Here is a 22556-nt window from a genome sequence, read left to right on the forward strand (position 1 = left end):
AGGCAATTGTAGGGCTCATCGTGTTTGTTTTCATCTCCTAGGAACTATTGTCCTTCATTGCCTGATGTCCAGTTTCATTTGTTAAAAATTAATACTTCATGTATTTAGCCCATTTTGAGATTTTCTCAGGTAGGAGTAATCTAGTCTCTGTTACTCCATATTGGATGCATGACGAAGTCCCTAAGGAGCTTTTTAAAATGCAGATTTGTGGTATCAAGAGATTCTGATTCAGTAATTCTGGAGGGGATATCTGTAATAAATTCTTTTTAAAAGCCTCAGTGTGACTCTTAGGTTACCAGGATATTTAATCACTTGTCTAGATAATTAGTTCAATAAAGTTCAAGGTCTAAAAAGATTTTATGCAGAGAGTACACTTCGAATTATATTTTAAGAAAGGGTGGAATTTGGCGAGCACATGCTCTGTGCCAGGAGCCAGCAAATGAGCAAATGTCTGAGGGATGGAAAAATTGGTTTATCCTCCCATGTTTGCTTTGAAAATTTCTACTTCACGCTATACCTCTGTATAGTTTTCTCTTTCTTCCCCAGACCAAATTTAAAATGTACAGATTTTGCCTGTGTTGTGATAGTTCACACATTATCACTATCAAATTCACATATGCCTTATATCATCGTTGTTTTTTTTCTTTCACTCACCTGCATATTGCTTTTGAGTAATTAATTTATTTTTGACTCCCAGTACCTAGTGCAGTGGTTAGAATAGCTAGGTACTCAAAAATATTTATTGATCTGACCTGTTGCTCCTCTTTTAATTTTTACAAATAAGTAGTAATTATTTCATTGTAAAAGTCATTTCCAACATGGGTGTTTTAAATAATGAATTGAGAGTCACAATAGTATATTAAACTATTTATTGTTATATAAAATATCACCCCAAAACTTTGTGGCTTAACAAAACAAACATTTATTATACTGCAGTTGCAGTTTCTACAGATCAAGGATCTTGAAATGGCTTAGCTGGATCCCCTGGCTTAGGGAGGGTCTCTCAGAAGACTGCAGTAGAAGTGTTGAGTGAGGTTGTGGCCATGTCAGTGAGTGACTGAAAGGCTAATCCACTTCCATGCTACTTCACCTGGACTTTGGCAGGCTTTAAGTCCATACTTGGCAGGCTTATGTCAGTCCATAAATTTGGCAGGCTTTAAGTCCATACTTGCTGCTATCCAGAAGCATCAATGGTACCATCTAGTTCTATCCATAGGGTAGTTCACAACAAGGCACCTGAGGGAGAGGTCAAAAGAGTATAAGACAAAATCATAATTTTGCTGTAACCTAATCTTGGAAGTGACATTTTATAACTTTTGCATATTTTAGTTGTTAGAAATGTCATTATGTCAACCCTAAACTCAAGGGAACTATTTAACCTCAGGAAGAACCAATACCACTTATATTTTATCAGACCATATCAAATATATAGAGAGATGGATTCATAGAGAGATTACTTGTTATGTCTGGAAGATATGGACTCCATTACCCCAGGAAACGTAGCACGATGCTATATTCATGTGTTTGGCCTCATCTTCACCTGGAGCACACATGGCCTGGCAAGTAGATATGGTAGCACTGCTATTCTCCAAAAAGTAACAACTCGTTTCTGTGGAACAATGATTTCCAGTATGTATTCTCCAATGTCTGATGTTCCAATGGTACCTTGGAGGTCATGCAGGGAGCAAGAAAGGGGTGCTGGGTCATGCCCCTACCACTAGATGCCACCCAGCTCAACTCTGTCATAGTACTCAGGTTGAGTTCTGAGTTCATTAAATAAAAGTGTGAAAAATATCTGAAACTTTTGCAAAGCTTGGCTCCAGGAGCAATGGTTTTTAACCATAGCATAGCATAGTGGTTTTGTCGCGTGGGCTCTGGAGCAAGTCTGCATGGTGTGTTTGTATACAGGTTCTGCCATTTCCTAGCCATGTGTTGGGTTATAGAAGTCTGGGCTTGAGTCCCATCTGCAATTATATCTGTTCATTTCTGTTTCTGAAGCCAAAACTACTTGGGCGCATGTGATATTGTGTTTCTTTTTGTTTTTATTGTAGGCTTCTATTATTGGCCACTCTGTATTTACCTTAACATGGTTTAACATGACCAATGGAATGGTTAATACATTTACCACCATTATACTTACTGTTTTCCATCCCAATAATAGGTTTCTGACTAGATGATGTGTATTCTTCATTTTGATAAACTCTTTCTCAGAAAGAACATTATCCATAATCCATTTCTGTATCTGTCAAAGCATAGTGTTTCATAACCAGTTAAACATTTTTACAACTGTGGAAGAGCCAATTTCATGGAATCACTTATTCTAAAATTTTTGCAGACCAACATTTTCAATTTTATTGTTTAATAGTCTGTAAGGTACAATTGATTACCCACATCTGCTGTCCTAAAATGAATTAAGAAAGTATCTTGCAGTATATCAAATACTCAGTTTTCTGGTTTTATTAATGAAGAAGTTCCAAAAAGGCACATACTACATCTTTTACACACTCACTTGCACCAGGATTAACCCTTGAGCCTGGGACTTAATTGTTCTTTTTGTTCTTTTTTTTTTTTTTTGAGACGAAGTTTTGCTCTATTGCCCAGGTTGACATGATCTCAGCTCACCATAACCTCTGCTTCCCGGGTTCAAGTGATTCTCCTGCCTCAGCCTCCCAAGTAGCTGGGATTACAGGCACGTACCACCATGCCTGGCTAATTTTGTATTTTTAGTAGAGACAGGATTTTTCCATGTTGGTTAGGCTGGTCTCAAACTCCCAACCTCAAGTGATCTGCCCGCCGTGGCCTCCCAAAGGGCTGGGATTACAGGTGTGAGCCACTGCACCTGGCTGAGACTTAATTGTTGATGTTGTCTTTTTCGTTTTTATATTCCAGCTGCTTGATATTCATTGACCATTGATATAACTTTTAGAATTCTTATTACTTAGTCTTGTGTAAGATGCTAAATCTTCATGTGTCCCTTCTTATGTTCTATTAGATGACTCCAACGCACCTTCTAAGTGTAATTTAAAAGTTGATTTTTCAAGTATAGGCAAATTACTTTGGTTTTCAAGATACTTTGGCAGAAGATTTTTTTTTGAGAAAAGAGAGGAACAGGTGACTTGAGTAAAGGAAGGAAAGTCATTAAAAAACTGGTTGTCAGGCGCTACTTTCATTTCTCTGTGAATGCGAGGTTGAGGATAGGTGCAAAGTGAGGAGGAATGCCAGAAGAAGGGAGTTTAACTTGTACTCCAGTTTCCAAGTCTGAACAATTACAATGTAGCAAAAACTGTGGGGCCCGTGACAATCTATATAAATAAATCCCTAACACAAAACTGTGGCTTTTCAAGTGCATGGAACATGATGCACTCATAGCATTGTGAATTTTGAAAGCCTTTTTTCTCAGCCAGGGATATTAAAATAAGACCTCCATATAAGAGAATGATCGGGGGTGAAGTATACATCTAATGAAGCAAAGATGATGATTATCTGAACAACACAGAAAATCTGCCTCTCTTTTCTTACAAATATCTCTTTTGTGAGCTACCTTGACAGGCATTCTTTTGTTCTCTTCTTAGATAAGTCTTTTCTTTCTTTTTCTGGCTCCCTCCCTTCCCAGTTTTAAACCATAAATATCCTATAAATATCTCCTCTTACTTTAGCAAAAGGATGTTACTTGCTAGTATCAGTTATTACCACTATAAAATGGTAATCACTTGTGTCTTCAGCCTTGCCCTCATCCAGCTTCTCCTCCCTCTCTTTCTCCATCAGTTTTCTGCTTGTATTCTCAACACTTCCGGAGAAGTGATGCTAAATTTATGTAACTGATGAAATTACTTTATATATATAAGTTAGTATGTAAGTTTTATTTCCATGGCTTTATAGAGCTTTTTAATTTCTTTTATGATTTTATCTTGTGGAATCATCTTCTGTGTAATTTTAAGATCCAATTTAATTTTAACCTGTGATAATAAGAGAAAGATCATATAAAAAGACCTCATTTCTGTGACAGCCTGAAGAAATTATTTTCCAATAGATTTTTGTACTCAAATACTTAATTAGAACTATGTCAAGAAAATAATAGTCATTACAAAAATATTCAACCAATGTTATAAGTGAAAAACTCTGTAATAACCTGACATAGAGTAATCTCAGCTAACATTTACAATGGTTGTCAAGGAGTGTGTGTGTGTGTGTGTGTGTGTGTGTGTGTATATATATATAATTATATATAATATATATTTAATTTATAATATCTATAATTAACATATTTAATATATATGTAACTAAAAATAAAAAAGCCTATAAAATTAGAGCTTAGAGTAAAAAAAAAAGGGCTTGGTAACTGTAAAGCAACAGTTACAATCTAAAATGCTTTCTAATACAAATGGATAAACAATTCCTGGTAATTTTAATTGACATAGCTTTCAGTTCATTTGTTTGAAAACTTGAGAATTATGTTCAAATTTTGATTGAGAGATTGACCCCAATGGTTGATTGAGAGATTGACCCCAATGGAAACAGTTTGTGGTGTGGAATAAGAGCACAGTTCTGCCAAAGGTAACCAAAATAAACTATTACAAGTAATTAATCAAAGAGACAGAAACTCAAGATGATTTTCCTACTTTATACATTCATGAAGTAAACAAAGTTTTATCATCATGTTAATCTCCCCTTGTAGGCATGCTCTTTTATAGTCATTTGTTGACCTTTTCTTCTCATCTTTACTCATCATCAGCTTCTGCCTCCCGGGTTCAAGCTGGGACTACAGGCACACACTGCCATGCCCGGCTAATTTTTTGTATTTTAGTAGAGACAGGGTTTCACCTTGTTGTCCAGGCTGGTCTCGAACTCCTGAGCTCAAGCAATCCACCCGCCTCAGCCTCCCAAACTGCTAGGATTACAGGCATGAGCCACTGCTCCCAGAGATTCTACCATCAGAATGTCTCTGAAATCTATTCTCCATCTCCAGGCCACCACTACTACCTCAGCTCGTTTTATTCTTCTCTCTTAAAAACAAAGCAAAACAAAACTTACTGCAGGATGTTACTAACTGATTACCTGTTTCCAGTCTTGCTCTTTCTTCAATCCATTCAAGCCATACACTTTTCCTAGAAAGATCCTTCTAAGATGCAAAGTAAACGTGTTTTAATCTTTCTTAAAGTCTCTTGATACATCTCTATAAGAAAAACATCCTAAACTTCTCATTTTAATATATGAGACTCTGCAAGACCTTTAACATATTACTTGAATAAGTTTAACTTTTTTTTCAGTCAAGTACCAACAATTATATAGTCATAGTTCTTTTTACAAATATGCTATTAATATGACTATTGCTGAAAAACCTTTGAAAAGCTGTCTCCTCAATAGAACTTTCTGCAGTGGGAAGGAATTACTAGCTAGCCCCGAATAATGCCACATAAAACAAAAAGCAACATGGGTGCCTTTTGGTGCCTCGGGCGCACACAAACCTGAGTATAAACTTAAGTGCTTTTCCTTACGAGCTTTGTAACTCTGAGCTTCACTGTCCTTGTTTTTAAAATGGGGCTATTAATAACAATTCCATCAGACTGTTGTGAACATTAAATGAGATAGATATTCTTGGCCCATTAGCACACTTTTTTTTGCCTTCTAATGCTTCATTCAAAATAACAAGAATCAAAGGGCACTTGATAAAGATTTGATCTATGTAGAGACAATGTCAGCCCAGGGTAAAGGTGATTGAGAAATAGGGAAAAGATACAAAGCAGGACTGTCAGTTGCCAAAACAGGTAGATTGAATGTTGGAGGAAGTCTGAGAAAAACACATGTGCATGTGTGTGTGTACATGTGTGTGTTTCTAGTAGTAGAAGTAGAAGCCATAGATGAAAACAATCAAGGCACATATAGAGCAAAGCATTGTGCTAAGTGCTTTACATGTATTAATACAAAAGAATTACAGGAAAAAAGGAGATCACAAGGAAACACAAATGTCAGTGAGAAAAAACAACAGTTAAGAGATGAACGGAGAAAAAGCCATTTCTGTGGAGGAATAATAATAAGTAAGCAGAGAGGAAGAAAGAAAACTTGAAAATTGCGGTGTCAAGCAATCTAAGGGAGAATAAGATGTTGAGGAAGATGTAGACAATAGTAGCGAAGCCTGGATAAACAGTAAAATAAGGAAAAGGACATGTTATACAATTTCTAATTAGTCTTGAGGTCTCCTCACAAGAGGGCTATAAATGTTAGTCCTACCCTGACAGGTCTTCATGGATTTTCACAAGCTACCTCTTTATATTGGCAGGTAGCCAAATAACTTTATATTGGCAGGTGACCAAGTGCTCCTCTCACAGGAAACTTGTTGATATTTACAGACCTCCTTGTGGGTCTTAGCTGACCTGTGTCAAGTATTTTCCTACAAAGACAGCCACTCTTTAGGAGAGCCCTAACTTAGAAAACAGATCAGCTCAATGTGTCAGTCAGGTAAGACACAGAGGAGGCAACTCAACAAAGCACATGAAATAACAGAAGCTGAAGACTGCAAACAATTATATAGTCATGGTCTTTTTTGTAAATATGCTGCCAATATGATGATCACTGAAAAACCTTTGAAAAGCTGTCTCCTCACTAGGACCTTCTACAGTGGGAAGGAATTACTAGCTGGTCCCAAATAATCCCACATAAGACAAAAAGAAGCATGGGTGCCTTTTGGTGCCTTTGGGCTCTCATAAACCTGAGTTTATAAGATAAACTTACAGATCTCAGAGAGAAGAGGACAGCACACTTTACAGGGCCAATGGGAAGTGGGGCCTCAGGCAGTTCAGGACACATACACCCACCAGCAAGTGGGGATCAAGAGAGAGAAAGAGAGACCATGATGCCAAAGCCTTTATTGGAATCCAATAGGGATCCAACAGTTACACAGGTAGGTTTCCCAAGGGAAGTTCTAATTGATGGGTTTAGAGTAAGCAGGCACTAGCTCCGTGGGGCCTTGCTGTGTGTGATTGAGAGAAGTCACTGCTGCATATCTACTGCTCAGTTCAAGCTAGATGTGGGCGTTAGAGGGGCAAGCCAAGTAGATTATGTCTAGCTGTCCCATAAGGAGAGAGTCACTAGGAGATTGTCATGCATGGCAGGTATCTGGATGAACCACATTGAGGAACTGGGAAGAGGTAGAGAATTAGAAACTGTCCCTGGTGACAAAGTACTGCCTGTGGTATAAGAAATCTTATATTCAGAATGTATCCTGAGACAATATAAAATTATTAGAATCCACTACAGTCTAAAAAGCGTCTAAGAGGATGGGCAATTAGGGGGCCTTTGATGTCATTTTACAGAGCAATATCCCTGGAGTGGTGAGGTCTAAAGGCAGATTGTAGTGGGCTGAGGAGTGACACATAGGAGGTGAGGAAAGGTGGAGAAAAGTTGTAGATGACTCTTAAAAAGTATTGTCTATGAAGTTTAGGAGGAAGGACAATAGTTGGAGGGGACAATAATTGAGAACTGGTTATTGAATGTCAGACCTGAAAATAACTGGAAAAATATGAATCCTAAATCAACTTTCATGCTAATGTCTTTAGGATCATTTTGAATTGATAGGTCATAGGCTTTGGAAAAACAATTTTTCATCTAAAGCTTTACTAATACAGATTTTCCCCTAAATGGAAATGGGTGTCATCCCAATACAGCTTCATTTTTCTTCTGTCTATCAGTCTCAATAATAAAGGTTAGACACAGGCATAGAGAAGTGAACATTGTAGCTTTAAGCCAACTATAAATCTTAAGGAAAACATTGGTATAAGCATGAATTTGAAGAAGATCTAAAGAAATAATAGAAAATAAAATACCACTTATAGCAAAGAAAAATTTAATTTTCAAGTGTAGATGTTTATTGAAAGTCTGCTAAGTATGAGGCACTACATTTGGTTTGATTGCCATTTTATTTCACCTAGAATTTACCCTATTCTCTTTTCTTTTCCACGGGACATTTAGTTCCTCTTTATATGGCCATTCTTTTTTCTCCTTTATCCCTGCCCAGTGACTTCCTTAAAATAAAAGATAGAGAGGGAGCTAAATGGATCCAAGTCAAATAACTTAAAGTCAAACTGTAGCAAAAACCTTTAACAAGAAAGAACAGTGAAGGCTTTTGCTATTATAGACATTATTTTTGGAATTTTTGAGATTTTGAATAAGGTATGGCTATTTTAGTTATAAGGATTAAATTTCAGGACCTCAGGTGAAAAGTCCTTTTACCTGGAATCAAAACTTCTTATACTTTATAGAGACAATTTTGAAACACAAGTTTTAAAATTTTATGTAAGAGTGTTAATTTCTAGAAAGATTGCACTGTGTCCCTAAGTTTTACAGGCATTCAGAAAGTAAGTGATTAATACAATGACCTATTTGCAAAAGCTTTTCATGGAGAACATGGGAACTGAGCTTGGTCATGAGACCAGGTGTGTGGCAAGCAAAGAAAAAGGAAGACATTCTAAGAAGAAAAAGCAGAATGCACAAATCAGTGTTTAAATTACAAGCTAGAAAAACTGGAGGTGAAACACTTGGAAATTTTTTGAGAGTCAACTGGTAAATAAAAATATCTGTAAAGGGTAATTCACATGGTAATTGTCCTGCTATCAAAATAAAGAGCTCTAATTCCTTTTCTGTGCTGATAAAACAACCACTTAATGTGAGGCACTTTATGGTCCTTATCCTTCCATAAGTAAAAAGTACCAAGTTAACAGCCCATAATTGAATCTTAGTTATTTAATAATAATACTACTGATATATGTTTAATAATATTTATATAGATATTTTTATAACAATACTGAGTATATATTAAATACTGCTACTGAGATATATATATCTCAGAATTATTCTTATATATGTATTTTAGTAGTAGTATTTAATATATAATCTCAGTATTACATATATTGAGTATATATATCTCAGTAGTATTATTATATACTATTTTATTAATAGTATTATATATCAACTATATATTTATATATATCAGTACTATTATTAAATATAATCATATATTTATATAAATATAATATATTATATATTATATTTATATAAATATAATATATTATATATATTTCATAACATTAAATATATATTTAATAATATATATTTAATATTAATATAAATATATATTTATATTAGTTACATAAATCTAAGTATGATACAATGTATATCCTCAAAGTGTTTAAAGATTTATATCCTTAAAGTTTATTAAAATAGCTATCATAAAATCTGTTTCTAGTTTACAATTTTACTATTTTTTTCTGAGAAAAAATCATCATGACCATATATTCTCACAAAAAAATTCAAAACAACAGAATATATGCCATGCAAAAATGTTAATGTTATTATATATTTAAAACTCAAATCACAGGTCTTGAAATATAGCAAACACTTGGAATTTGCTGAAGGTTAATTTGAAATCAATTATCAATAAATATTTGTTGAATTGAATTATTTAAAATTCCTATCATATAATTAAGTCCTAATTATTAATGTTTAAATTCTTTTATGCCTGGTGGTTTATATACCTTCCAAATTTTCACTTTAACTGTACTGAATATACATCCAATTTAACAATTATTAGATGCCTATTGCCTACCTACCATAGTAGGAACAGAATAGTTTCAGTCTATGACTTCACAGAGTTTCATGTAGTAGAAAGAGTTTGAAGTTGATTTACCAACCTTTCAGGTTCTGAAGCAGATGAATTATGAGAAAAATAACTTGATATATATATATTGAACCCTAACTGTTTATATGAGTGTACTTGTCTTAGTCCACATGGCAGACAATATACCATATTTCCAATAGAGTGCTGGGAGATAATTTCCCCATCATTACTCCAAAGGTCATACAAATTAATACATGTATTCTACTCATTAGCTAAAATTAGATAATTCTAACATGCGTTGCTCTCAATGGTTAAATATTTTCTTGAATTTTAAAACAAACTAAGTAAAGCCTACAATTCAATAATGATTCCGTATGGTTTCATTAAAACTTACATTTTGACAGTTTCTCAGAAAACCAACAGTTTATAATTAATGAATGTTCAGCCAAAAGTTGACCTTCTGAGTAACTGGATAAGTACAAACTTAAGAGGAAAAAAAAATGGCTTTTGACTATTTATTAAAGCCTAAGAGCTCTTATCTTTTAGAATGAAAGTTCTGGAAGCATGCCTAAGATATTGGCTCTATAGGTTAACATTTGAAAATCCATTTTACATAAAAATTCATGCTGTCTACTTTATGCTATGTTTAAAATAAGAGAAATTGTAAAAAGCTTAATCTACCTTGATTGCTAGGGGTCTCCTTTAAAGTTTCCTGAGATTAAACTTTCAGGCATGTGAAGCCTAAAGACACCAAGCACTTGTTATAAATGGCTCCAGCATTCATTTTCAGTCTAACTCTATGGAGCCTCTACTGACAGATGGCTTCTTCCTATCTGGGATTGAATGAGTTACTTTATTTACTTAAAGGTTAGTGTTAATGAGATCAAGGTCACAGGAGTGGACTGGTAAAAACAAGATTTGATGTCAAACAGACCTGGATTTGCATTTCATTTCTACTCCCCAGAGACTCAGTTTCTTCATCTTTAAAATGGAGAGTAGCACCTGTTTTTGTGTATTGGCATAAAATAAAGTAGACTTCAATTACCACTGATACACTTGGTTCCAGGCCTGAGAACCCTCAAAAATAATTCATTGCAGTTTTAATTTTTGTATTAGAAAAACAACTCACTGTACACAGTGTGTATTCTCCTAATCATTAGTCAGCAATATTCAATTATTAGAAAAAAAGAACATTATTGTGAGAAAGAAGCCTATGCACCTGCTTATATTTGAACCCATCAGAAATTTTAGATTTTCCAACAAAAATTCCTTATTTTATATGACAACTATTAGCAACTCTAATGCTATCCCCCAATTGAATAAATTATGAGATAAGCATGTAAAATACCAGTTTTGATTCATATCTGCTCAATAAATTGTGTTTAATGGATGAATAAATAGAAGATTAAAAAGTTAACCATTTAAAACTATGGAGCACTCAGAAACAAAGCTTGAGGCAAGAGACTAAAATTTAGTTTCCTATTGACACTGACTTACTCTACCTCCTTGAAAATTTCCTAATTCCTGGTTCTCAATTTTTTTCTCTTTAAAATGTAAGGGTTTGAAATGTAATGCCCATAGTCTCTCCCTAGTTCTGTAGGTCTATGATTCACACAGTTGAGGAAACATGATTTGGGAGGCAATTTGTTCATAGAAACAAAAGAGGTGATAGGACGTAAGTCCCTTAAGTTCTTAAATTCCATCTTTCTGTTCTCTCTTCTAATAGACCTTGAGAAATTTTCTAAATGTATATTATTTTGCCAACTGAAGAATGAACAGTACATTAGCAAAGTCCACAATGAAAATGAAGAAAATTTGAAGGAATGATGTCAATCTGTTGTACAGAAAAAAGAGACTTGGAGATAGGTATTTAGAAGAAGAAATTTGAAGTATCAACAAGTTTGTTGTGAAGGGTAGCAAAATATGCTTCCCCAAAATATGCTACTTTGGCTTATTGATTATTTTGAGCTAGAGAAAATGGAAAAGAAACAGATATAAGAACTCTTTGCTCTCCTTCTATTTGACTAAAAGAGGGACATAAATTTGTAAAAGAGTGCTTCCTCTCTTCTCTACCAGAAAGGACACAAGTTAAGAGAGATAACTCTAGATGCTTACCAGCCCAAATAAGTCACCGGAGGAATATATATAACAAACTTTGCTAAAACCAACTTTTATTTTCCATTAGTTTCCTTCCCCAATTTCTTGCCAGTAGAAAGTTTAAGTTATTTTTCTTTGTCTTGTTACTACTCTACAAAGTTATTGTAAATTTTTGTTAAGATTATAGGTGAGCCCAAGTTCTAAGTTGAGGCAAGAGACTAAAGATTTCGTTTCCTATTGACAATGACTTGTTCTATGACCTTGAAAATTTCCTAATTACTGGTTCTCAATTTTTTTCTCTTTAAAATGTAAGGATTTGATAATTAATGCCCACAGTCCCTCCCTAGTTCTGTAGGGCTATGATTCACACAGTTGAGCAAACAGAATTAGGAAAGTCATGCTTATCTCATAATTTATTCAATTGGTGGATAGCATTAGAGTTGCTAATAGTTGTCATATAAAATAAGGAATTTTTGTTGGAAAATCTAAAATTTCTGATGGGTCCAAATATAAACAGATTAACTACTTTGAGTTACTCATCACTGAGTATTCTCATTTATGTGCAATGCACAGGTTAATAAACCCCTGTTTGTTTTTATCTTACTTATCTGCCTTTTTCTCAGTCTAATTCATAGGGTCTCAGCCAATAAACCTAAAATGGATAGCAAAAATGTATATATTTTTCCCCTACAAATGCCAGTCTATGGCTTTCCATGATGACAATTGGTCAACAGTTCCTGGTAGGGTTTTTCATTTGTTCATTCATTCGTTCAACAAATATTTATTGAATGATTACTATTTGCATGGCTACATGCTAGAATAAGATTATAAAGATGAATATGACATATACTTTGACATTAAATAAATTTTTCTTTAGTAAGGATTATAAGGTGTGTATATAAATAGAAAAATGTTCTAAATTATGTAAGTGAAAGTTACATGAGATTTATGAGGAGGTAATGTTTAATTTCAGCCAGGCAGATAGCAATGAAAGGAGGGAAATTGAGGAAATCTGGGAGAAGATGGCATTTTAGCTAGAGATTAAGCATCCATATATTAGGCAGAAGGATATTTCTGGCTGAAGAAATAATGTGAACAAAGCCTCAAAGGAGCATGAAGCTGGATGCAGTTTGACTCTACAATTGGGTTTATGAAAGAGAGTAATGAGAAATACATTCAAAAAGAACACTCTCAGATTGAAGAGACCTTGAATGTCATACTAAGGACATTTAGTCTTTATCTTTCAGAAAAAAGCAAGACACTGGAAGTTTTGGATAAGGCAGATGGAAGAAAGCTGTGTTTTAGGGTAGCGAATCCTGAAGATTTGTGCATGGTGGTTGTAAACTGAATCTTAATAGGCAGGTAACTCAATTGAAGTTCTTAACCATAATCATTTTCTTGTCCAGGCTGCTGATGTGCTGTTGCAACATGGAGCTAATGTCAATATTCAAGATGCAGTTTTTTTCACTCCATTGCACATTGCAGCATACTATGGGCATGAACAGGTAAGTCTGACAGTAGGATTTCCAAAGGTTAGGTGTTGCTTAAGTATAAGCTTTTGTTGAATTGTCCTATCTTCAAAGAGTTTATATTTAAAATCTCAGAATTAGTTTTGCCTTAGTCTCATCAACTCATCCTTGAGGAGCTTGTAGATCCATATAAGTATTACAGTTGTTATGTTATTAATTTTTACTGACAATCTTAGTACACAAAGAGGTAGTAGAGTACATTGGTAAGTGTGTGGCCACAGGAATCAGTCACCCTAAATTTGAAAAATTCCTAGTGTTTTGACCATGTATAGGTTATGTAAGATCTTCATTTCTTCACCCATAAAATGCAGAAAGATATTAATAGTAACCTCATAGGGTTGCTGTTAGGGTGGGATATAAATTGGCCAATGCTCAGTAAATGTAGCTGTGATGATGCTAATAGAAATAACAACAAAACAACTCATAAATGCTGTATAAAAACAATTATAAATGTGCTTTAACTATACAATTTGTTTTAAATATGTGATTATATAACAGATCCATATTTATAAAGTTTTATATTCTGTAATAAAAAGTAATATACATATAAATCTTTAAAGTTTTTAATATACTTTTGTTCAATACATGATTTTATTTAACCTTCACAACTTTACGAAATTAATGAGTTGCCACATGAGTGAGCTTATACTGTGGAATAGGCATTATGATAGAAACTTTGTCTTTTTTTCTAATTTTTCCACAACCCTGAAATTGACTGTTATTTTTCTCATTCTTATCAATGGTACGCATGAAGCTCAATCAGGTGAGGTAGCATGCCAGAGTTATGCAGCTATTAATAATAAATAGAAGAGCTAGAATATGTACTCAGTTCTGTCTGATCCCAAAGCCTATATTCATTCTGTTGTACCAAAGTACCTCCTCTTATTCTTCAACCAGTGAGACAAATTATCAAGTCCAGACAATTTTCCTAAATGGAAAAGCCAGAATTCAAGAAGACATGTTCTAACTCCAAAAGTCTGCTGCTTTTCAACCTTAACATATCAAAAGACAAAATTTTTATGTTACTTTTAAACACTTTCCTTTAGCAGTGAGAATACTCAACAAAAAAAAAAAAGAGAGAGAGAAATACAAATGTAACTACATAACTAAATATAACTGTTCATTGAATACTCCATTTTCACTTTTCCTCACTTTGTCTTTCTAGACTCATTCAATTGTACAATAGAATTATTCCTTTTTACCTTCCTGGAGGTCATGCCACAGCACCACCTGAGGGTTCCAAGTTGAAGATCAAACTTACTTGTGTCCCTGCACTATTATAGTCACTGTGCCTTTATTCCTCTGCTAGCTGGCATATTCCTGGACACTCTAAAACCTGTGAAGCATGACCTATAGGTAGGAAAGATTGCTTATTTCACTGATGTGCTGCTCAGAGTGCACTGGAGTGCACTGAAGAGCTGGGCACTGAAAATGCTTTTGGAAGTACAGGCCCAAAAGCACAAGTAATGGAAAAATCCCATCCTTTTCTGACCTAAGGCACAGACAGGATATATACGATGCATATTATTTGTAGAGTCATCCTCTTTGGCGATTAACCTCATCACCCAGAAGAAACATAAAGAGCCTGTATGCATGTTGGGTGGATAACTAAATTTGTTTACTTTCCCTGAAAATATATAGTCACAGTCTTATAAAATTATACGAAAATGTGGATGGCCCTTTTATGATAAGGGACTCACTTTCTGTGTGTGAAGGCAGCACAAAAGTAATTTATAGATGCCATTGTCATTTGCTAAAATATGCTGACAAGGAGAATGGTACATTCAATTTATAAATGTACCTAATGTGCCATGTTCCTTGCCATTTTTTTATTTACTTATTTTTAAGTGGAAGAGTAGATGTTTTATACCAAGAGCAATATTTTCTAGGTATGTAATAATAGTGCTTAATAGACAATCGATTTCAGAGATAGTTTAAATCTGTCTATTATAAAGTCCCATAATCAGAATATATGGAGTCTGTGTAAGTGGAAATATCTGCTTAGGCGTGCAAGGTTCTTGAAACTAAACTTCTGCCGTTCTCATTTCTCCTGAATTAAGTCTTGATCAGCCCATTAGCCAACAAAGAGATAAAAGGCACATGCTCCAAGTTGGGGTTACCACATTTACTAACAGTTATTGAGTGCCAGGCACTTTTCCGAGTGCTTTTCATGAGATGACTTATTTAATCCTCACAACAACTTCAAGAGGTAGAAATATTATTATTCCCACTTTAGCAATGAAGAAACTAAAGTATTAAAAGGATAAATTATTTGTTCAAGGCAACATGGCTGATAAGTAGAAGCTTGATTTCCAAACCCTGGCTCTTGTCCATTAAACTCAATAGGAATTCAGTTCCCCACATCACACCTAGCTAATATTTTGCCTAGAATTTCTCTCAAATGTCTTGAGAGATTAATTAATTAATTAACCATGTTCTTGAGAGATTAATACTCAAGACATGTTTATTTGCTGACATGGGAAGGAAAAATAGTTTTAGAACTTGAATTCACTTTTGTGCTGACACTTCAGTGGTGAAGACAACTGAGAGAGGGCAATTGCTATTTGAACCCTAACTGCTATTTTAATGACTCAGACACATCCTAACTTACCTTTTAGTATCACTGAGGTGACTTTTGAAAGTCTTAGGAGAGGCAATGTCAAGGTTACACAAATTATTTGGAAAGTTCTTAAGTATATATGTAAGTGATTCAAAGGAATTCCTAAATTACCTAAAGCAATCCCAGGAAGACTCCTACATGCATCATCACTTTGTCCCTCTCTGACCATATGGATGTAGAATCTCAGTGAGTTAGAGAAGATTCCAGGGCTACTGTACCTATCTCCAGGTCACTCACATATCCAGAAAAAGAGCTAGAACTCCAGTAGCAAGATGGTCAGTAGTGATATGTGACTGAAGCTGCCATAAAAATCAAGAGTCAAGTCAACTACCACTGGCTCTGGCCAGAAGGAGACTTTGGAAAAGATCCTTCAGAGAAGATTCTGTGTGATTCTAGAGAGGTCTTTTTATGTACCATGAACCTCCATTATGAAATTGACAAGAGAGTTGATACTAAAGAGAACAAATGGAAAAAGTAGGTTTTCAAGGTCAAAAAATATGGAGAGGATTTTTTCAAAGCTCCCTAGCAACTCATCTAGCCCCACATTAACTCGGAAGCAGAAATTGTAAATAACACTGTTTCAGTTCACCAACAATAATAAAAAAAAAATAGCATTTACGAAACAAATACTGTATGTCAGTCATGGTGCTATGCACTTTAAACAAATTCCTAATCTAATCCTCATGACAACCCTTAAGTTAAGTGTTGTTATTGCCATTGCACATATGAAAAAACTTGAGCATAGATAAATTAACTAATTTTTCTCAAGAACACGCAGCTAACGTAAATCAGATTCTAGATTCAAATCTAGGCCTATCTTATGCTGCATCTTAACTCTTAATCAGTATATTATATTACCCCTCAAGTTAACAACTTCATTACGTATTATACAGTAGCAGGCACCACTAGTTGCTTAGGCAAAAGTATCACTTCAACTATTACCACTTTGGACCATATATTTTTTTCTTTCTTGAAGACTCATGATTTTTATTTCACTGTTCAACCTATCTCCTAGAGGTTGTGCTTAGAGATGCCCCGATCTCCAGCCACTGTGAAGTCACTCACAGTAAATCTTTCCCCTTGCCCAGGGATTGGTTTAGAAAGTTGCAAATGACCCTAGTCCAGACTGAAGAGATATGGGAAGCTGGTTTCTGGGGAGTTTTTAAGAAGGAATTTCCAGATTAAAAAAAAAAATGCTCCCTTGTTCCAAAAGGTAGAGATCATCTTCTGCTCTACACTGTGGACTTCAGTTTGTAATGCCTGGAGATGCTGCAGCTCTCTGCTACCATAAGGTGATCCATCCTACTTGCTGAGCATGGCAGAACAGAATGACAGAAAGAACTTGAGTTATTAAGCTGTTATAGTAATCAACCCTAGAATTGTTCTGGTTTTGGACTTCCTGCTAGGTGATATAACAATCAATTTTTATGGTTTAAACTGGTTGTTTTCTTGTATACTGACAAAAGTTTTGCATTATTGTTTGAATTTTGATACTAATTTCAAATAAATGAATCCTTTAGGTAACCCGCCTTCTTTTGAAATTTGGTGCTGATGTAAATGTAAGTGGTGAAGTTGGAGATAGACCCCTCCACCTAGCATCTGCAAAAGGATTCTTTAATATTGCAAAACTCTTGATGGAAGAAGGCAGCAAAGCAGATGGTAGGATTCTATGTTTAAAAGACCTTTTCTATCCTTTGCTTTATGTATACCTTTTACCTGTACTTCTCTTACTTACTAGAGAATAATCTTGAAGTTGACTAATCCTGTAGTCATCTATTTATTTGCTCCACAAGTCATAATTATCCTTAATATATTTATTAAGCCTACATGTGAATCCTTCTTTACACATTTTAGCTAAATTCTTAATATATTAGGTGCTCCAGTGAAAGTAGTTTTCGTAGATAAATTAATTATATTTGCTGTTGTTCACTAATCTTTTATAAATTGAGACATTATTTACATCTAGCGAATTCTCAAATGTTAACTATATAACTTGATGAATATATATATATATATGTATACATCCATTGTAAACCCCCCCAGATTTCATCACTCTGAAATCTTCCCTTATGCACTCATCTCAGATAAATAGACTTTACCACCAAAGATAATTAATATTCTGACTTTTATTGCTATATATAGTTTTGTCTGTTCTTGAAGTTTGTATAATTTTGTGACTGGTTTCTTTTGCTCAACAAGATGATTTGGACATTTATCTATGTTGTTGTATGGAACATAGTTTGTTCTTTTATATTGTTGATGGTTGCATGAATATACCACAATTGGTATATCCATTCTTCTCCTAGTGGACATTTTAATATTTCTAGTGTTTTTCTATTATGAATACAATTGCCAGTGGCATCCTTATTCAAGTCTTTTTATGGACATATATATTCAATTCTCTTGATTATGTTTGTGTGTGTGTGTGTGTGTGTGTGTGTGTGTGTGTGAATTGATAAACTGAAAGGTAATAAGGCATATGTTTAATGTTTTAGGAAATTTCTAGATAGTAAAATGTTTGTACTATTTTAAAGTCTTAAAACAATATATGAGAATTTCGGTTGCTTCCCACAGCATCCCCAATATTTGATATTATATTACTATACATTTTAATAGAGATAGAGTTTGATTGTGATCCATTTTGGAAAAAAGCTTTGGAATACATAGAAGGATTTTAGAATCAGTTGATAGAATAGAATTTCCTATTTTCTTAATTATAAAATAAATTTTGGAAAGTTGATTATAAGTTATAGGAAATTTCTTTTTTTCACTTTTACTCACAAACTTTAGTTTTTGATAAAAATTCACTCACAGTTGCATTTTGCCATTAAATTCTCTCAGGCATATCCAACATTCTTCCATTGGCCCCCAAGAGACCTAATTAAAAGCCCAGCTGTAAGAACTGCTGGCCTTTGCAGCGGGAACAATACACATTTCCAAAAGGACATGGTTGTCAAATCTCTAGAACTGCCAGTTCCTTGGTCCAAAATTCAGATTGATATTTAGTTAATAAAGCTAATCAAGTTTTTTATCTACCCATAAGGAATACACAAAGGTTCCTAAAGACAACTGTGGCAAGAGACTAGAGTAATTTCCAGTTTCCAAGTTGTAAACATGGGCCACTTTATTTTGTAAAATTTATAATCATAACTTGTATTATTTTCTATAAGCCAGTATGCAGTAACTCAGGCATCTACTTTAGAGCATTATTATAAACAACCTATGTTGTCAGGATGTAAGGAATGCTGTTCCTTGGACCTTGTTTAAGCATTCTCTTTCATTTTGTTGGTTTAGAATAGGCAGAGGTACACCTGTGTGAACCACTGAACATATAATCGTGTTTTTGAAACTGCCTCACTCTTCCAAGGGGTCAAGAACCGCATCACTTTTTCCTTTTATTATTGATGCCAATCTTAGCTTTTTATTCGTCTGCACAACTCCAGAGCTCAGTAGTGTCAAAATAAATGTCATTTATGATCCGCATGTCTCTAGGATCAAAAGACTCTTCTGCAAAAGGCATTGAAATGTGTAATACTACAACCATATCCCCCTTACATACCAACATCATATGATACAATTTTTTACATTTTCTTTTTGGTGCACATAAGTATTACATGGCTCCTACTCAATCATTTTAAAAAATCAAGAGACAGCATGACTCAGATTTTTAAGTAATTTTATTTCTTTCTAAATATCATGCTTGATATTTAAGTACCATTTGCACTTCGACCAATTGCAAAAAATAAACCAAAAAATCTGCTATGCCCGTGGACAATGTGCAGGACTTATTATAAGTTAGTTCACTTATATTAAGATGTAGCTAAGCCTCCAAATGCTTTATTTTAGATATGGGCCCTGCCTGTGGTACATGGACATAGGAGAAAGATTAAATAAATGACCCCCAAAAGAGTACAATTTGAAATCCCGTATTTACAGTATGTTTCCATGGTAACAAAATGTCACAAATGAAAATAAATTCAGATTGCAAAATAACCTAAAATGTAATTGTGAAAGCAGCCTCTTTGGTTCAGCATGTTTGGGAGGCTGATCTATTTAGTCAGGGATGTTTTAAGCCTCTGTTTTACTTCTTTGTATCTCTTAGGGCAATGGAGAAGAAGTGTAATGCCCCGTGAAAGAGATTGAAAAGATTAAAATATTGCTGGACTGCATAAGAAAAAAAAATAGTAATACATTCTTCAAAATTTATCATTTTGATAATGTTAAAAATGGAAACAGTTAAATTTAGAATTAATAATTTTTGTCATCTTAATCATAAATGTGTGTGTCTTTTAAATAACACAATCCTTGGAACTGGATGGAGCTGAATATTGCAGAAAACCACAAAAAAATCCTTAAACACGCCCAACAAGAGGAAGTGTTTTATTTTTTGAAATATATCTTGTTGGATGTATTACACAGATCTGTTACCAAAAGCTTATAAAAGACAGATCTGGGAGTAATTTTAAAGATCTTGTAGGACGTGCTAACATTTGCTGGGTTAATCTGAAAGCTTTATTTTTAAGGTCAGTATGCAGAAATAAAGAAGAAACAGCACCCATTCACCCAATATTCAATATTTCATTCAAAAGACATCACTATATACCTACTCTCTTTAAAACAGAGGACCAGGCACTAGATATTTTCCTAATAATGATTTACATCTATTCTTTTGTTTTAAATTCTCCTTTATACGTTTCTCAATAAGATGCTAAATTAGAACAAATAGAATGCTATTTATGCATTCAATTTTCCTATGACATAATAATATATTTTCTTTTTTTCTTTGCAAATTGGCCCAAGACAAAACTAAATACATCACAATGACTGAAGCAAAAACGGACGTGTACTCCCGTAAATTCTATGTCTGATCCCATTATTTCTCCCGGCTTGTTCCTTCAGTTGGTATTTACATGTTTTTTGATGGAAATATATATCAACCACAGCAGATAATTCACCAAGTAAATCACCTAATTAGAAGTTTACTGATTCAATTGGGCGAGGAATACTGGGTGGAGCTAAGAATGGCCAAAGGCAAATTATAAGTTAATAGAAGATTGCACTGCATTCTGCTTTGCATTTTTCCTTCTGAACCTCAAGAATTCTTATGTCGTGCTCCAGAAGCCCTGGACTCCTGACTATTCTCAAGCATTGACTTGTGGCATTGACTTTCCCTAGTTTAGAATAGAATGTGAACAAAGAAAAAGCTTTTTAAAAAGGGAGATAATCAAAAGAACCAAGAACATTCCTCAGAATTAAAGGTGTCTTTTTTAGCCACTCATTAATAAAAAAAGATTCAAAGGTTTGTTTTTAATAACAGCCTTGGGAGGAGAAGCTCAATGACTTTGTTAAAGATTTCCCTTTGGCTTAAAATCTTGCAGGACAATAAAACGAGAATGATTGTCTACAAATATAGCCGCTGCAAGGCCTAATTAACATCCTGTCTAGGTTGACAAAGTAATCAAACAATAAAACAAATGACTTTAGAGCATTGATTTGATTATTTTAGTTTTAAAAATTATTAAAGCCAGCTTAGGCATTGAGCAGTTTGATGTTCAGTTGTTATTACTTCAGGACTGTAATTATTGAGTGTTTAACTAGACTGTAAGTTATTTGAGAACATAGACTCTGCATTTATCTGTTATTAGCTTTGGACATAGCAAATTTCTAAGAGGGCTATTAGTAAAAAGGTTAAGTAACTTTTATTAAATGTCTAGTATGTGACAAGCATCATGCTAGATAGATGCTTTCCTATCATAATTCTCTTTATTCTTTTCAGCATCCCTGCAACAATCATGTTACTATATTCATTGTTACTGATAAGACATCTATACCTCCAACACTAGCTTAATGGCTAGTACATAATGATCATTTGATTCTTGTTGAAGAATAAGAATGTATCTGTCAAGTTTTTGTTTTGTTTTGTTTTTTACTTTCAAGCTAAACTTTCAAGCTTTTTACTTTCAACTCTTGCTAATTTAGGCATAAAAGGAGTAGATTAAAGGATATCATGTAGCACACAGAATCTTCTTCCCTAGAACAGAGTAGAAAGCCATGTTTGAAATTCTCACAGTGAGGATCAACATGCAAAATCGTGTCCAAATGTGGTCCTGTGAAGAGGCACTGCCACCTTTGCTAGGCACACATTGACACTTGTGCTTCTGATGCCAATAATGCAGGGCATTGAATCTGTGGCTGGAATTGCTACCATGGGAAATTGGATGGAGCTACTGCCACCACTGCCACATTGCCAAGAGAGATTAGGCCCTGCTTTTTGTGTCATCAGCTCTGAAGTCAGAGTCTCAAATGATGTGTTGATTGGAGGAGTCTACAGATAGGTATCCAGATCAGGGAACTGTTGAGAGTAAAAGCATCATTATTAAGAATTATTCCAGGATAACAAGCCTAAAACAGGACATATGGTCACCCTCTGCTAATTCTGTTCCCTAGCTGCAAAGATATCATGGAAAGCATATTTTCTACTTCTATGATAAAATGTGGTCTTGGCTTCTCATTAGTGCTTGCAGTATAGGGAATTACCCAAATGTCAGAAGAGGTTATAAGGCTGGGTATTCCAAAGAGAAGGACAAAGTCCACTACTGAATGAAGAATTGAATTTTAAATGACCTGTCTAAAGTAAAACAATTAATGAGGTCTGCCTAAGTCTAAAGTGCTTTTCCTTTCATTATACTATGCTTTGCGT

At 34.4% G+C, this 22556-nt stretch overlaps 1 protein-coding gene across 1 annotated transcript in view; it reads left to right on the plus strand.

Annotated features, from left to right (window-relative positions):
• Positions 1-22556, plus strand: part of TNNI3K (TNNI3 interacting kinase) — a 335970-nt gene that overhangs the window by 118856 nt on the left and 194558 nt on the right. The window contains exons 8-9 of the mRNA XM_021667770.2: positions 13114-13212; positions 17377-17515. Of these exons, the coding sequence (XP_021523445.2) occupies positions 13114-13212; positions 17377-17515 (238 nt within the window). The remainder of the gene's footprint in view (positions 1-13113; positions 13213-17376; positions 17516-22556) is intronic.

Source organism: Aotus nancymaae, unplaced genomic scaffold, assembly GCF_030222135.1.
Source record: "Aotus nancymaae isolate 86718 unplaced genomic scaffold, 86718_ANA_hifiasm-v0.15.2.pri h1tg000007l, whole genome shotgun sequence".
Lineage (NCBI taxonomy): Eukaryota > Metazoa > Chordata > Mammalia > Primates > Aotidae > Aotus > Aotus nancymaae.